At 40.5% G+C, this 18,350-nt stretch overlaps 1 protein-coding gene across 1 annotated transcript in view; it reads right to left on the reverse strand.

Annotated features, from left to right (window-relative positions):
- Nucleotides 1-18,350, reverse strand: part of APOO (apolipoprotein O) — a 56,734-nt gene that overhangs the window by 25,762 nt on the left and 12,622 nt on the right. Inside the window, exons 2-5 of the mRNA XM_043569646.1 lie at nucleotides 8,866-8,973; nucleotides 7,349-7,468; nucleotides 4,336-4,390; nucleotides 1,284-1,379 (exon numbers count right to left, since the gene is read on the reverse strand). Of these exons, the coding sequence (XP_043425581.1) occupies nucleotides 1,284-1,379; nucleotides 4,336-4,390; nucleotides 7,349-7,468; nucleotides 8,866-8,973 (379 nt within the window). The remainder of the gene's footprint in view (nucleotides 1-1,283; nucleotides 1,380-4,335; nucleotides 4,391-7,348; nucleotides 7,469-8,865; nucleotides 8,974-18,350) is intronic.

The following is an 18,350-nucleotide window of genomic DNA, read 5'->3' on the forward strand; positions in this document are numbered from 1 at the left end:
ACTGTAGTTAATCTTTTATGAGGGTCTGATCATAGGGTTCATAAACTCCCTATTTTGGAAATTCTGTAAAGTCTGAATTTTATAGTCAATGAAACTTCAGTAGTTTATAACACATTCATCTCATTATAGTGAAGTACCTTATCATCCTTTATTTCCTATAAATGTTTTGCAATCCAGCAGTATGGTGTAGTGATATATTTCAGTTGACATTTGTTAGCTTTTAAATGTTTTTAAAGTTTTAAAACTTTTTAATTTTTTTTTCAGCGTTTATTTTTATTTTTGGGACAGAGAGAGACAGAGCATGAACGGGGGGAGGGGCAGAGAGAGAGGGAGACACAGAATCGGAAACAGGCTCCAGGCTCTGAGCCATCAGCCCAGAGCCTGATGCGGGGCTCGAACTCACGGACCGCGAGATCGTGACCTGGCTGAAGTCGGACGCTTAACCGACTGCGCCACCCAGGCGCCCCTTTTTTTTAATTTTTTAAATTTTTTTTTAAAGTTTTAAAACTTTTAATAGCATCACTGATAACCAAAACTATGATACATCAGGAAATTAACAAATTCACTGTTCTATTTATACTGTGATTAATACCCACATCCAATAGTGAAATAAACAGAAACAGTTTCTCAGGTGTGACAGACTTTGGTTAACAAAAATTCACTCTTTGTGTAGCAAAGAAAGACAGTAATTTGATCAAGAAAATGTGCCTATAGGGGCGCCTGGGTGGCTCAGTCAGTTGAGCGGCTGACTTCGGCTCAGGTCATAATCTCACAGTTCGTGGGTTCCAGCCCCGGGTTGGGCCCTGTGCTGACAGCTCAGAACCTAGAGCCTGCTTCCGATTCTGTGTCTCCCTCTCTCTCTGCCCCTCTCCTGCTCACATTCTCTCTCTCTCTCTCTCTCTCTCAAAATTAAACATTAAAAAAAATAAAAAGAATAAAAAGAAAATGTGCCTATAAAGGATAATGATATTATTTTTTTAACCAAGAGTATATAATTTCTTCCATTTCATATTTTTATAATTTCCATATATGCTTAAAATCAAATACACTGGAGAAAATAACCATATCAATTTTATATATATATATATATTCAGGAACCAACTGAATTTTAAATTTACATATATATATATATATATATATATATATATATATATATATACACACACACATTTCAGGAATCAACTCATTACTCTGACAACTAGCAAATGAAAAGAAAGAACCAAATACCTCTTATCTATCCCTTATGAGCTGTTTAAAACACACACACACAAAATTGCACCTACCTCTAGCCAAAAGAAGTCCAAGAATGCCAGCAAAACCAATAACACCAAGTCTTGGAAAAAATCCAGGAGGTGCATTTTGGAGATATTCATAGCTGTCTACAATAGAATCAGACCAGGAAACAGTTCCATAAATTGCCCATTAAAAAACAAAAAAATCTTACATATAACTAGTATATATAGTATCAAATGCTTCTCAAATAATGTGTTCTTTGCTTAATTTTAATATGCTTTTTTTTCAACACATTCTTTTTATGTGATATATAAACGTGATTTACTATTCACATGGCAAGTATTCAATTTTCAAACACTTCTGGTCTGATGACCTACTGACAATAAAGAAATGTCCAATTACCTTCATATCCCTGGATGTAACAGATTTGAATCAACTATTCACAAGGGAAGAAATACTAATACAGGGATTCCTTGTTGTCCAAACACAGAAACAGAATAGACTTGGACAGATCTGTCGCTATCTTGAAACTTTGCTTCAAGTTCTCTAAAAGTCAGGAACCAAACACATGAGACTCTCAGGGATTAATGTCTCCTTTGCTATGTGAATTCATTATCTGAACTCAAGTATAGAATACATTTGGACAATAAAGGAAACTTGTAGTGCAAGTATACGTGGGAAATAGACAATGGTGATAGAAGAAACGAACACAAATAAATGCAATATGTGAGCCTGTGTGTCAGGCCTCAACACGCCTTATGGCTTCATTTGAAATGATGCTTCCTCTCCTGTCCATTGAGCCAGTCTCACCAAATAAGAGCCATCTGTATTCCTAACCTCCTCAGAAAAGCCTTTCCTATTATACTTATCAGACCACGCCTCTCTCTCTCCTCTGATATCCCATCATAGTTTTTCTCTGTACCATCATCATTTGGTACATAATCCTACGGCACCTTGTGTTTAATTATTCAGGGGTGTGTTTTAGGTCTCCTCAAGGAGAACGTATGCTCCTGAATGGTGGATCGCTTAGACTTCTATGTTATATTCCCTCAGTGCTAATAGTGGATGTTCATCCCAGAGATATTTACTAAAAGCACTGCTACGTGTTGATGGATACTGAATGAATTAGCAAATGGGTTTCAGAGAGGCTGTAACTTAAAAAGCCTTCATGTCTCTCTCTCAACCCCATCTAGAGCATTCCCTATCTGCTTCCAGTTTCCGGGACATGGAACACTGAGTCACTCCTCCAAGCCTTGATCATGCTGTGCCCTCTGTGCGGAATGCTACCCAAGTTCCACCCGCACATCTTGGTGTGGCTAACTCTATTCCAAGATTCATCTCAGAAATTCTTCCCTGACTCTTCCCATCCCTCCAGTCTCTACCAAACTAGTCTCCTTCCTCTGCCCCTTCAACAGTGCTCTGTGATTGTCTCTGTATTTGTGCCAGTGGTGAGTAATTGATGATATGTGCCTCAGTGGCTGTGACCACTGTCTTAATTGGCCGTGATCTTCAATGCCTGCTGTGATGGTGACTTAGTAAATGTACACGAACTGAACTAACCAGAATACTTGGTAATTTTCTCCCCCGAAAAAGAGCAGATACATGCCAGTTTTCCATTTCCTAGGTTATTTGGGAAATGCAGTGATCATTTTAAATACTACTCTACGGCTTGTGCTATTTGTATAGATTCCTGTCTGGCCTTTTATTTATTTTGCCTTTAACCTAGTTTTCACTTTCCATCTTTTTGTCTGGGTCATCTAAAGCAATGTTCTACTCCCCCTCCCTTTTTTTTTTTTTTTTTTTTTTTTGCCTACCAGCACGGAGTTTTCAATTTGAGATGTGCACACGGAGAAGTTGATAGAAGGGCACCCAAATGGCCTTGGTGAGCTGAGGTGAAGTGGGTAAATCACAAAGAAATGGAAAAGGAGATAAGCTAAGAGACTGCAGTGAAGCCACAGCCCAGCTTCTGGTAACATGTCTTGGCTGCGACTGCCGGGAAATGGACAGATCGCCTTGGCAGACGACAACACAACTCATAATGGAATGTTTCTTCTGAAGAGCTTTTGTAGTAACCAGTCCAAGAGAAGGAAAACAAGACTTACACTGCCAATAATGCCTACTGCTATGAGTCACTGGGAAGTGACAGGTAACAATGGAAAGATCTCCTCAAGCACAGGAGTTCTTTAGTTTCTTCAGATTAAAAATGAAGATAAGAAAAGCACACAACTGTTAGGGTTATGAGGATTATACATTAATATTTTAAAGCACTTAGACTAGTTCCTGGCAATGTAATAAAAACTAAATAAGTGTTTATAAAATTAACAAAATTAAGATGTCACTCATACATGATATTATTCATGGATGTTAGTAATCACATATCAGCACATCAACACTCTACAATGATCCTCTCAAGGAAATAAACCATATTCGTGCTTGTTTTATTCAGTCATACAAACAAACACTTGTAAAAACATGAGTTTTTCTTTGCTGAGATGCCCAGTAAGGAGAATAAAATAAGATCAATGTCTATTAATTCACTGGTTTCTGATGGACACTAGTCAGAATATAGACTATGAACCTAGTTTATAAGTGTATGGCATAAGCTGATGTGAAAAACAATCAAGGACAATAAAAACCCAATGAAAAAATATAAGAACACTACTTATGCAATAAGGCCTTCCCTAGGCACACCAGTCTAGTTCCTTCTTGCCTCTAAAGTTCTGTAACATGTATTGACAGCCATACACATGAGCTAACCTGATTCTGAAAACCTACTGATGAGTCAGTGTGGGTTAGTGTGAGTTAGGGCATTGCACTTGGAAACAGATGTAAAGAAAAAGTAAAATCCAGTGTATCTGAACTTGTTAGCCCAACAATCCTTGAAGAGATCCTGAAGAGACTTCCCAAATGTTTACGGGACACTAGTTCTCTGAAATCTGATGAAAACAATAGATCTTCTTTCCAGAAAAATCCACATAGCTCTAATATTCTGCATACAACTTTAAGGAATTCCAGATCTCTTGGAGCCCATCCATGGGATCCCAGTTAAAAAGTCCAATGTTAATGAAGAAACTGATTACGTCTAATTAAAAATCAACTTACCTAACCCCCACTGAACCAAGCTCTGCATCTTGGGTTTAGTTTGTGAGTACATTTCCTAAAGAGGTGAAAAGAAAATGAGTGAGAAGGATATGCTGATTACAGAGAAGCAACAAATATAATCATCTTTACTGAATAAATTCTCATGTTAATAACACTTTTTTTTTTAAAGAGAAGCTTTCTTTTTAAAAAAAAAAAAGTTATTTATTTATTTTGAGAGAGAGAGAGAGTGAGCACAAGTAGGGGAGGAACAGAGAAAGAGGGTGAGAAAGAGAATCCCAAGCAGACTCTGCACTGTCAACATAGAGCCTGATGTGGGGCTTGAACCTACAAACTGCAAGATCATGACCTGAGCTGAAATCAAGAGTCAGACACTTATCTGACTGAGCCACCCTGCTGCCCCAATAACACTTTTTGAACAAAGGGATATAGTGTCCATCTGGGTATTTTTATGTTCTTTTTTTCTTTTGTAATTTCCCCTTCACCACAAATTGTTCAGAACAGTTTATTATTACCACAGGAAGGAGATTTCACGTAGAGTGATTTCAACAAACCCAGCCTTTTTATTCTTCTATTACATTCTGAGAGAACAGGCAAAAATCAATCCCCTTGATAATTAAAGTGGCAATTTTTTCCTGTGAGATTAAATTTGTCTTTCATAGTAAGTCCATTTCCTGATATGCTATGATTTTAGAGTCTGTATGTGAAAACTGCCCATCTGGAGCAGGAATGACCAGTTTGAACGGGACAAGGGAGTCTGTATCCATGTTTTGAGAGACACCCCAATCCTGGAGTAAATGAAGTATTAACATTCTCTTAATAACAATGACAACAGCAACAACAACAACAACAACAACATGGCTTTGTACATGAACATCATATATCCTAAAGAAAACAAGGGACTAGCTAGAAGGTACCCCACCTTTAAGAAGTCTACAATAAAGACAGGAAAAGAGACACAGGGGTATCAGAAGGTATCAGAACCAGCTGCCACCTGGAAAAGGATTTGGTTTATTTAATTTGGTCCAAGTCAGAACAAGTTAACCTAATACTATTAAATGCCCTTAAACAGTAAGTGATGAACCACTGAATTCTACTCCTGAAACCAATATTGCACTGTATGTTAACTAGCTGGAATTTAAATAAAAATTTGAAGAAAAATAAATAAAATAGACTTACAGATTAGTAGGAAAATTAACAAAAAACAATAAATACTGAATTCAGAGGAAGACATAAAGAACATGAAAAAGTTGAATACTGCTTCACTAAAATCAATTATTGGTATTTTATGCCCATAAAAAGAAAGAACAGCTATAGATACATATCCAGAGTGATGACCTATTTCTTTTGTTGACATAATCTTTTCACCATTAAGGAAAATTAAATTCGTTCTTAAATAAAGGGACTAGAAATTGTTGGGCTGAAAAAGGAACCGGGAATTAGAAATATATTTATTGAATAAGGCTTCATTCTGTATAAAAATAAAGCTACTGTAATCACAAAACAGTCTTTTTATATAGAAGTCATGCAAACATGTTGATAACTATTCTATCATCTAGAGAGGTATTTTGCTGCACTGAGCATCATGCACAGGTGAAAAAGTAAAAAACAAAAGGCAATCTTAAGTTGAAAGGTTAAGAGACAAAGTACTTTTATAACCAAAAAAAAAAAAAAAAAAAAGAGCATGAAATAAGAGTAGTCCTGTGGGGCGCCTGGGTGGCTCAGTCAGTTGAGCGTCCAACCTCGGCTCAGGTCATGATCTCACAGTGTGAGTTCGAGCCCCGCATCGGGCTCTGTGCTGACAGCTCAGAGCCTGGAGCCTGCTTCGGATTCTGTGTCTCCCTCTTTCCCTGCCTCTCCCCTGTTCACGTTCTGTCTCTTCCTATCTCTCTCTCTCTGTCAAAAATAAACATTAAAAAAAAAGGTTTAAAAAAAGAGTAGTCATGTCTACATGATACAAAAATATTTGCACAAATTTGCTGACCTTATCTTAACCAGATGGTTTAAAAATCTTCTAGAACAAGAGAATAAAGTCTAAGCTTTTTACAACATGTTATGTAAAAGTCTTCAGATATTCATAACTCAATAATATGGTTATGATACTTAAGTATACTGGCTTAATTTATATTGGTGATAGAGTCTATGCTTACTATTTTCTTCTAAATTGGTGAAAAGAATTCAGCACTGGCACAGACAGTGGAATTACAAATTTTAAAACACGTTCTAGATGAAACTTCAGTTTGTAAATCTCAAGCAAAGTAAACCTAGACCATGTCACACACATCTAACACACTTTTTACTAATCTATTATCATTTTGAAATCCAGATCACGTATGACAAATACTTTAAGTATCAAAGCCCACAAAAGTGTTCTGTAGAGTGTAAACTTCCATTTCAGATGTTAAAAACTGCAAAAGTGCTTCCACAAACATAATAACAAGGGCCTGATCTAAAACCTGAGCAGTGACGGAAGCCAATCTGCATATGTAGCTCTTCGGTGGCTGGGGCAAACAGTTCAGTACTCAAATATGTAATCCCACACATTTTTGGTTACCTACCCTCTGATTATAGCATTCAAGATGCTGTGTAACCATTCCTGTTAAAATGGTACTCATTTGTAGAATCTCGAGGGGGAGAAAAACTTTCTAATTCTGATATAAATGTTGACACTGTATCCTTTTCCTTCTACTCGAGTTCCAGCCCCAAATCTCCCTCTGGGAGACAATGGTGTTTTCATAGCTGCGACCAAGAAGATAGTTACCAGCCCACTCTCTAGCCAAGGTGCTACACCCTGCCCGGTAGGAGGGAAATCCTCTCTGCAGCTATGGCAACAGCTGCCACCAGGAAGCTAGGGCTCTCTGTCCCCCTCAGAGATGGCACTGGTGAACGCTGTCAGTGAGGCATCCTAAGTTAGAGTCTTCTATTGTGCCTTTTTCCGAAAACACGCAGACAATATAGAGATTTCACTACTGACTCTAAACAATAAAGCGTCACTCCACTTTCAGAACAGCTGTACCTGACACCAACTTGTGTATGGCTCGCAATAGTGTCGGATATGTGAGATGCTTTCTTCAAGTTGGGTCCTTGGCTCATCCACATATTTAGATGGACTCTCGGGAACGGAGTAGAGTGAAAGCTGCATATATTAAAAAACAAAACAAATAGAAACAAAAAGGTATATATAGCCATGAGAGAATGTAATCAGTTGGCAAATCGGTAACCATCATATTCCTTTTTTTCTTTTTAAAAAAATTTTTTCTTAAGTTTATTTATTTATTTTGAGAGAGAGAGAGAGAGAGAGAGAGAGAGAATGAGCACAAGCGGGGTAGAAGCAGAGGAGAGACAGAGAATCTCAAGCAGACTCTTCACTGTCAGCACAGAACCCAATGTGGGGGCTTGAACCCACAAACCTTGAGATCATGACCTGAGCTGAAATCAAGAGTCAGACACTTAACCAAATGAGCCACCCAGGTGCCCTAGTAAACATCATGTTTCTAATAATTCACAGACTGCAGTGGCTCTAAGGGTTACATGCGCCCTGAAACTTCCCTCAGAGGATCTTCGCACTTATGCGTAAGGACAAGGCCAAGAAGACAGGACTATGAGGTATCCCTACCTTCCTCCCATTCTAGCGGTAGCAGACAAAGCAACCCCCTTCATCCATTTTACATACTGGCATTTGGGATTTCACCTTAGGTTCAGTTTGGAAAAACAATTCTATTACTCTAACGTGGCGGGGGGGGGGGGCGCTTAAAAATTGAGTTCAAGTGATCAGTCTGGTGCTAATCTAAGCAGGACAGTAAGTTTCTTCCCCACCCAGAAAAGAAACTGTACACAGTCACTAATGGTTGCCTTCTTCACCCTCAAAAAATGCCAATGTTGCCAATGTCCCAAGGTCTGAGAAGAAGAGTGTAAAGGGCAAAAGATAAACTAATTAGCTTTAGGTAAATACCATTCAAGTAACCTGGCCCATGATTAAAGGTATATCTTTATGTGACTATACACTAAGTCAACAGAAACCAAATACCCAAAATAATCAGTGGGAAGTAAAGACAAAAAAGAATATAAACAATGGAGAGAAGATTTCTTGTTTTATTTATCCAATATTTATTAAGCATTTATTTATGAGCCACTAATCTGGCCAAGAAGAAGAATGAACGCAGGTCTTTAATTTGTTAGAAAGGGAAAAATGCAAATGTTTTCTTGGCTTGCAAAGCAGTCTAGGATGAGGCAGATCACTTAGAGCCGAGTTGTGCTTACAATCTACTGGGACATAGCAGATTCCCCATACACACACAAAAAAATTAGGCAATACTCTTTAATTATGCCCTTAACTAAGTACCATGAATTAAAGTTTATTTTTTGAAAAAGCTATACTTTAGTAGCTTCCCATGAAGAAAAGCTGTAAGGAAATATATTTCCTCCTTTTACATGTCCTCTGAACTGTCATATCTCCTGACAGACCATTTGCATACTTCCTATGGTAACTAAAGCAGATGTTCAAAATATATCACAACACGAATGGCATGTTACCTCATTAACCTTCACGGAAGTTTTGTGAGGTGAATCCTTTTTAGGTGATGCATAGACTTTGAAGGTGAGCAGACTCAGGCTGGCTGGCCCCACAGACCTCTGAATTACCTGAAACACAGAAGCAGTCTTAAGCCTTCTATCAATGCAACAAACTGAATGTGCATAACATGAGCATTTTTGTAAACTCAGCAACTTCTGCCCCTGGAAGGCTTATTGAGCTTTATGAGAAATAGACATATTCCTGAAGTTTGATGGAAGTCAGAAACTAAAAATGTGCACTCAAGGACTTCAAATTTTAGCTCACCTTTACCTTAATTTCCAAGACAGTAGTTCCTAAGTTTCTCTACTTAGCCTGTCAAGTAAAATAAAAGACACACACACACACACACACACACACACACACACACACGTGTGCACTTTAAAAAATAACAGAGAGGGGCGCCTGGGTAGCTTAGCCAATTAAGTGTCCGACTTTAGCTCAGGTCATGGCTCACGGTTTGTGGGTTCAAGCCCCACATCAGGCTCTGTGCTGACAGCTTGGAGCCTGGAGCCTGCTTTGGATTCTGTGTCCCCCTCTCTCTCTGCCCCTCCCCCCCAAAAAGAAACATAAAACATAAAAAAAATAACAGAGAAATGCTATGGAATGAATTTAAAATTATAAAATAGTCTCTCTCTCTCTATTTCTCTCACATACACGTACCCTCCACCAACAACAATGGAAGAGGTTTCTAGATTTCTTTATTTGAGAGACAGAGAGAGAGAGAGAGAGAGAGAGAGGGAGAAAGAGAGCGAACTGGGGGAGAGGGGCAGAGGGAGAGAGACAGAATCCCAAGCAGGTTCCATGCTCTGCATACAGCCAGACGTGGGGCTCCATCCCATGACCCTAGGGTCATGGCCTGAACTGAAATCAAGAGTTGGACACTCAACTGAGTGAGACACCCAGGCGTCTGAACAATGGAAGAGGTTTCTAATGATCTTACCTAGTGATTCATTGAGCACAGCAAAGATTATTTCTGTAATTCTAATAAGTAAACTTTGACAAGCTTTCCCTTTCCATTCCCATTCAGATTCTCCCCTGATCTCAGTTCCCCAACTCAGTATCTTTTTGCACCTTGCTCTCCCTCACTGGGTCACTCACACCCGGGGCTTCAACGTGAAGCCACTGACTCCCAGATTTGCAGTCCCAGCCCGGAGCTCCTTCCTGAGCTCCCAACCAGTTTATCTGATTATTACTGGACGTTTCTACTTTTTCACAAGCAGGTCCAAAATGGACTCGTCAGGATCTTGTCTGTGTCTCCAACTCCACACTTGGCCTGACGGGTGTCTGCTGTGGAATGAAGTCAGAAGGCTTTTTTCCCCCAGTAATAAACCCCTACATTTACACAGTACTTGACTAGCTAGCATCTTTACCCCAGACTTCCCCCTTCTTCCCCTACTTCCTCTCAGGCATGGTGTCACCACCTAACCCGACCACCCGATTCGAAACTATGAGGTCATCTTCACTACCACCAGCCCATCCAATTGGTCATTAAGTCCTGTTCATTCTGACTATTAAATGATCTCAATTCACTCTCTCCACTTTATCCCCTCCGGTACAATCTTCCCTTGGGCCCTCATTTTTTTTCTTGGATGGTTTTAGCTGCATTCTAACTACTCACCTGGCCCTCTGACGACTCAAACCACTACAATACACAAGGATGATCTTTGTAAACTACAAACTGATTATCTTCTACTCTTATTTGAGATCCTTTGTTATTTATTATCTAGGACTTCTATGGGGCCAAACCAGGCCCATTATGATCCGATCCTAACGACCTTCTGTCACTTCATCTCTCTGCCACTCTGCCTTCTCCCGCAGCATACAAACTCCCTAGATTTCTCCCATGCTGTTGCTCAGCTTCCTGGGTTTAAACACGCTGGTTGCTCTACCTGGAATGTCTTATATTTGCTTTGTCTTTCTGCACAACTGCCTAACAGCAGGGAGATACATTGCTTTTTTTCTTTCTTTTCCCCTTATTTATCCATCTATTTATGTCTACCAAGTTCTCCCTACTAGATTAGAAGCCCTTTCACTGTGGTGCTGTGTCTTACTCTGTCTCCCTAGTGCCCGTGACTGTGCCTAGGACATAAGAAATGCTCAGTAACTGTTTACTGCCTGCATGAAAAGATGGAAGAGAGGTGGGAAAAAAAAGAGTGATTGACTTGTTCTCACTACATAGGCATGATTTAGCCACATGGAAATCATATTACTGAGATTTGCAGTGCCTGCAATGTGAAAGACTAGGCTATTCCATAATATTCACAAAACATATGATGCTAAAAAAATAACAAAAATGTCTGTTGAAATGTATGCCTGCAGTTATACACAAAAAGGGAAATTCTCATATTTCAGAAGCAAATAAAGAGCTAAGCGCTATTGAAAAGAGTGACTATGGGGCGACTGAGTGGCTCAGTTGGTCGAGCACCCTACTCTTGATTTCGGCTGAGGTCATGATCCCAGGGTGGTGGGATCAAGCCCTGTGTCCGTGCTGAGTGTGGGGCCTGCTTGAGATTCATTCTCTGTCTCTCTCTCTCCCCCTCTGCCCCCTCCCCTGCTCACACTCTCACTCTCTCCAAAATGAAATTTTAAAAAAATAATAAAAAAAGAATGGTTATGACTTTAACTGGTTTAAAAATAGTTAACATACCCTGAAGTAGTTAAGTATTCACCTTGAAAGGGCTTGATTTCAAGGCAATATTGCCACAAATTTCTTTTGCTTCCAGGGTAAAAGTCAGTGTGGTTGCTCCTGGCACCCCAGGAGAGTGCCTATTAGGCTGCTGATATCTGGAGGTGCCAACTCAGTGCTCTCTGCCCCCTGGGTCTGGCAATGCTACTTTGAACTGGGGACTTTCCACTGAGCCAGCCAGCCCCACCCCGGACTTTGATTCCCTTCCTATCAGCAAGAGCTGGTGCCTCGCCCTTTCCCACTGCCCATCCAGCACTGGGGCCTCCAAGCATTTGGGGTTCATACTGTCCTCTACCTTCATCTTTGTTTGATGTAATGCCTCACGTTGACCTTTTTAATTCTAAATTCCAGCTTTCAGTCCTTAATCCTATCTACCTCTCACATATTTCATTTTTCACCCCATGGCCTTCTGTTGTTTTAATTCAGGTCTCTACCTTTACGTTCTTAGTGATTATTATCACTCCCTTTCATCTTTTCAATCTCATCGTGTTTACTTTTTAACATTTTATTGGACTCTTGATTACTCTGACTTTATTTTTCTCTCTCATCCACTTTTCTAGTTTTAATATTAAGCAAAGACTGGCTCTTTATTGCTCAAGTTGCTTTCTTCCCCTTCTCCCATCAGTCTTCCGCCCCCTCCATAACCACCTTCACTCCCACCCATCCCACAGCAAGAACTGTGGACACAAGGGTGGAGCAACCAAACAAGGCCCCTCCAGCAGCTGCTCTTTCAGTTTCCCCGAGGGTCTCAACAAATAAAACAACAAAAAAAAACCACAAACCTCACCCCAGGAGACTTGGGAGATCTACAGATTAACACTCCCTAGGGCCACAATTCTCTTAGCAGAGAGCACATAATTTACTTCAGGGTGTCTCAATCTCAGCATTATTAACACTGGGGGCTAAATCATTCTTTGATGTGAGGGCTGTCCTGTGCACTATGGACTTCTCAACATCCCTGGCCTTTACCTACTGGATGCCAATAGCACCCCTCCCAGTCATGACTCAAAAATGTCTCCAGACACTGCGAGAGACACCTGGGGGGCATCCCACCTCGCACCCCCCCCCCCCACCACATTGAGAAGCACTGATTTGCTGGAACAAATATTATTTTCTGACATCTCTAACCATCCAGACTTCAAGAAAATCCGTGTGTTAAAAATCCAGGGCCTTGGGGGCACCTGGGTGACTCAGTCAGTTAAGCGTCTGACTTCGACTCAGGTCATGATTTCATGGTTTGTGGGTTCAAGCCTCCGTCGGGCTCTGTGCCAACAGCTCAGAGCCTGGAGCCTGCTTCGGATTTCTGTGTCTCCCTCTCTCTGCCCCTCCCCCACTCACACTCTCTCAAAAATAAATAAACATTAAAAAAACATTTTTTTAAGCCAAGGCCTCAGATATAATACACAGTGATAGATATCAGAATAGTCTTGCCTGGGAGGCGAAGCATGGGGAGGGGATGGACTTACTGCAAAGGGGTACACAGGAACATTCTGGGATGACAGAAATGATCCATACCTTGACTGGGGTTTGGGTCACAAAAGGTATATATACATTTGTTAAAACTCAAATTACTGTAAGATCCGTACAACTTAACATCTGTGCATCTCACTATATGTAAACTATATCTCAAAAAACCCACGTGCACCCAAACCGCACCACGTTTGTGCCAAAATGAGTGGGAACTGTGGGCCAAGAGCGATTCCTAAGGAAATCTGACCATGTTAAGGAACCAGGTGCTAGTGACCTTTGTGACACAAACCCACCTAGGGAGCCTTGATAACAGGTGCAGAGGCAGACGAGCCTGATGCTCCTGTTAGTGAGAGACTATCCCATCTTGCCTTGTCCAGACCAGATGTTATCACAAATGGGGATTCTGGAGGGGGGGCTGCCAGGTGGCTATCATAACTTGTTAGAGCTCATATTGAGTATTCAGGCCAACCCATTTGATGTAAGAATTTGAGAAGGGAAAGGCTGTTTCAGTGGGCAGAGATCACTCCAGGAAAGTATAAGAGTGAAAGAGGAGTCAAAGAAGAATCTTCTGTTCCCCAAGGGAGAAAAAGAACACTAATCTGGAAGTTAGGTGTCTTGAAGAAAGGTGCAATCAACTTCCAAGGTCTGGGTCATAATCACTAAAGCTCTGACTTTATCACCTTTTCTCCCACAGACACTACTGTTGGGTTGCCTCGTGTGAGACAGGAACACAAACGTATTCTCTCTCCATGACGGGTCTGGACCCATTATGGTACGACCAGACTGAAAATACCTCCTGAGAAGTGAGATCTTCCATGGATCTTTTCTGACGAGGAGCTGGAACCTCTAGGCTGTGCCTACACCTGGCCTAAGCACCACTGTCCCAAGTGAGAGTCCTCGAGAATTTTGTTTGCAAGGTTCACTCTCTACTCAGGGCAGATAGCTTAGCTCAGAAAGTGGGTACATATGCCCCTTCCAAGAGATCAGACATGCTCTAATTCAGATTAGATGACTTTGGCTTGATAGACTGAAGTCAAGCCCACTCTGTTAAGAGCTGCTTCTTCAATGAGTACTAAGTAGAGCTACAGACTCACTAGATGCAATAGCTTCACTGCTTTAGATCCAACTTATCCTGTTAGATGGGGGTCTCAAAGTAAGGACTGCAATGTGTTGGCTTGTCTGAGGTTCTGAATACAGCTGTAAGAGACCCTCAGTCTTAGAGAAAACTAAAATTTGACTCAGATAAAGGTGAGCTAGTGACCCCCTAGCTTTGCAAACCTCAGGGGGGTTTGGAGTTCCCCGGCTCGTGCGGCTAAACCTTCTTTCTTTCTGATTCTATTCCCCAGCAAGATATCTTTTTTAATTTTATTTATTTATTTATTTATTTATTTATTTATTTATTTATTTATTTATTTTTAAAGTTTATTTATTTATTTTGAGAGAGGGAGAACACATGAGGTAGGGAAAGGGAGAGGGGGTAGGGAGAGAATCCCAAGCAGGCTCCGCACTGTCAGCACAAAGCCCTGATGGAGGACTCAAACCCACAAACTGCCGACTGTCAAGAGTCGGACACTGAGCCACCCAGGTGCCCCTCCCCAGCAAGAGACCTTAAACTCTCCCTCATTAAGGTATATTCTCCAACTTAGACATTTGCGTTGTCTTTCAACATTTGGTTTTCCATAGCCCAGAGAGGGTTACTCATCAATGTAAACTGACCACTAGGATTGGCAGTTGGTTGGATGGGGCCCTAACAAAGAAGTGTTGTAAATGGGGTAAGGCCACCATTGCCTTACAGCCTCTCTGCTTCTTACTCTTTCCACTGAAGGTCATCAAAAACAGAGGAGAGCAAAACAAACCTGGTTGTGGAAGCAGGGGTACATGAGCTCTAACGATTAGAGGAGCTCAACAACGATCTTATTTCAAAAACAAGTATTTATTGCATACCTACTCCATGTAGGCACAGTGCTAAATATGCCACAACACTTAAGCAGTCACGGTCCTTGCCTTACGGAGTTTCCGGGAAGGTAATGAGTTTACTCAAAAAGACTAGGGTCACAATTTTAAAAATAAATTACAAAACAAAAAAAAACCCCCCTCAGGCCTAAGATTGAGTTTATCCTTCAGCTACAGCAGCAAAGGAGATTCTTGGACATAGTCAACCAAAATATGAAACTGGTGAGGTCATAAACACTCAGCTCATAATGGGTACCCAGAAAGCTAAACTGTCCTTGTTTTGCAAATAAAGGTGGACTACCCTGGACTCTGTAGCTCCAGGACCACTTTCTGATTGTGTCCCAGTAAAACTACCTTACATTATTTTTTAACATTTTTAAATTTATTATTTTTGAGAAACAGAGAGAAACAGAGTGTGAGCGGGGAAGGGCAGAGAGAGAGGGAGACACAGAACCTGAAGTAGGCTCCAGGCTCCGAGCTGTCAGCACAGAGTCTGACGCGGGACTTGAACCCACAAACTGTGAGATCATGACGTGAGCCAAAGTCAGACACTTAACCGACCGAGCCACCCAGACGCCCCTAAAACTGCTTTAAAGACAAATAAAAACCTCAAGCTAAATAAGCCACTTTGAGAATTACTCAAGCATGCTCATGAATGGTAGGGCTCACACCCTGACAACTTACTTTCTTTTTAAACTTTATGGAGAATCCAGTATATAGTCTCTCCCATTTTTGAGAAGTGTGATCCTTTATTCTTCCCAAATTACAGATCTATTATTTTATTAGGCTCTTCATTTACAATATATACCAGTTTCCTTTTTTGATAAAATGTAAGCCTCGCTTTGCAGGCCTGTGTACACAAGAGACTTCAGAATCACTTGGGGAGTCTTTTTTTAGGAGTATAGATTCCAACACATTCCCTCCCTGCCCTGCCCCCTACCCAGTGTCTGATTCAGTAAACCTCTGGGGGGCTGAAGAATCTATTCCCACAATCAGCCAAGTTTAGGAAATCAGTATTTCACAAGCAGATGCTTGGGGAACAGTTATTAAACTTAAGTTTGTATAAACACTCAAACATACTTACCTTTAAAAACATTTGAAAGAATTAAATGAAAACTGTCCTAAACATAAAAAGAAACAGTGACTGGCCACCTACTGGAGAAGTTATGGAATTTATTTACATTGAAGAAAATGTTTCCCATCTTAAACACCACACAACCAATACCCTCCACCCCTAATTCTCATTCTACCACCCATCCTTCTCTTTCTTCATTGACAAATTTACTTTAAAAACAGTCTATGGTTAGGAGGCAAAATAGTGGATACCACTGGGGTGCCTGGTTGGCCCAGTCAGAAGGGCATGCGACTCGATCTCAGGGTCATGAGTTCGAGCCCCATGTTGGATACAGAGATTACTTAAATAAATAACTATTTTCAAAAAAAGAACAGTGGATACCCATAGCAAGATGGGGAGTGACCAGAAGGGCCACGAGGGCTTCTAGAGTACTAGGTATGCTAGTATGGTCAATTTGTAGAAATTCACTTGTGATCTGTGCACTTTTCTGTATGTAAGATTTCATTACAAAGTTAGAAAAATAGACTCTTACTTGCCTCCTCTACTCCATTCCCTCCTCCCTTTACTAGTCAAGGTACCTGAAATTGTCCTTCCCAAGCCCACCAGTGGCCTCCCAGTTATGAAACTCCAATGGACATCTGGCATCCTGGATGCACCCCGAAACTGGTGACCCCTCCATCATCTTCATACTCTGTTCCCTCAGTTGCCAGGATTCGAATGTAGCTCCATTGTACATGCTTTGTAGGGCACTCCTTCCCTCTCCTTTTGGACCTTCTCTTCCTCTGCCCATTTCAAGGTTGGTCAGTCAGAGTAAAACCTTAACCCTCTCTCCTTCTCGCTCTAGAGCAATTTCATTTAAATCTAAGTATTTAACTTCCACCCTACAGCTACTGATGCCCAAATCTGTATTCCCAATCCCAGCCCCTCACTAAGCCTCAGGCATGTGTGGGACTCCCCAAGAACATCTTCAGCAAGTGTTTCATTGCTACCTCATAATGAACTTCCTTTCTCCAAAACCCTGTTTTTCTCCGAGTTTCCCCACCTCATTTAATGGTCCTACAAGCCACACGAAGGATAACATCAAAGTAACTCTTTAATGAAACAATGAAAACAGACTTCAAAGACGGTAAGATGTGGTTGCTGCCTCCACAATCTAAAACAGTGGACAAATAATTATACCACTTGTGATGAGCATACTAACCGACAAAGGACAGGAGGAACACAGAGAAAAGAATAATGTACCACAACTGGAAATTCTGGAAAACCACTGCAGAGAGAAGGCAGCCTAAATAATCAGAAAGTTTACACATTTCTTTCCTTCAGCAGCCACCCAACAGACTTAAGACTTACTGTGATTAGGACCAGCCTCTGTAAAAAGTAGTAACAAAAGAAATCAAAAGTTTGGAATCTGCGGATGATTTGACACACCACTATCTTTCCAGCTATACACATGAGTAGATATGATCTCTAAACAGAGCAAATACAGAACCATAAACCATGGCTGCTGCTTTAATAATATAAAAAATGTTCTATATCAAGAAGTTCCCTTTTAATATCAAAGTCAGATGTGGTTTTGATAACATACTCAAAATAATTTGGCATCAAAAACTGCATAAATAGGGGTGACTGGAGTTCAGTCAGGTAAGCATCTGACTCTTGGTTTCGGCTCAGGTCATGATCTCACGGTTTGGGAGTTGGAGCCCCATGTCGGGCTCTGCGCTGGTGGCACAGAGCCTGCTTGGGATTCTCTCTCCTTCCCTCTCTGCCCCTCCCCTGCTCATGCTCTTTCTCTCTCTCAAAAATAAGTAGACTTTTAAAAACTGCATAAATAAACCCAGTGTTTTAATTATTACATTTTAGCTATTATATAACTCAGGGGTCATCTAACCTGTACACCAAAATGTGCAGCTGCTTTCAAAGTTATTACACAAGACCATTTTTATACCAGTCACTGTGGAAAATAAGTGCACGTGGGGACATTTTTACAGTAAATGTCATTTAAAATTAGATATTCTCCTATTTATAGGAAATGAGGCATAATTATGTATTTTTCCTCCAAATGTTACACCAGCTCTTTGATCTTCGATCAACCTTTTCTGCAAGAATTTCCATCTGAAAACATTTTTCATTAAAAACAAAATGCTTTTAATCTGATTCTTTTCAGTTGTTTCAGAGATAAAAATCTGAAGTGGATTTTTTAAAAAAGGCCTATGAAAACTAACAATACTTTTGAGGAAATTCTTGTTTCAAAAAAAAAAGAA

The sequence above is a fragment of the Prionailurus bengalensis genome, chromosome X (assembly GCF_016509475.1).
Source record: "Prionailurus bengalensis isolate Pbe53 chromosome X, Fcat_Pben_1.1_paternal_pri, whole genome shotgun sequence".
NCBI lineage: Eukaryota > Metazoa > Chordata > Mammalia > Carnivora > Felidae > Prionailurus > Prionailurus bengalensis.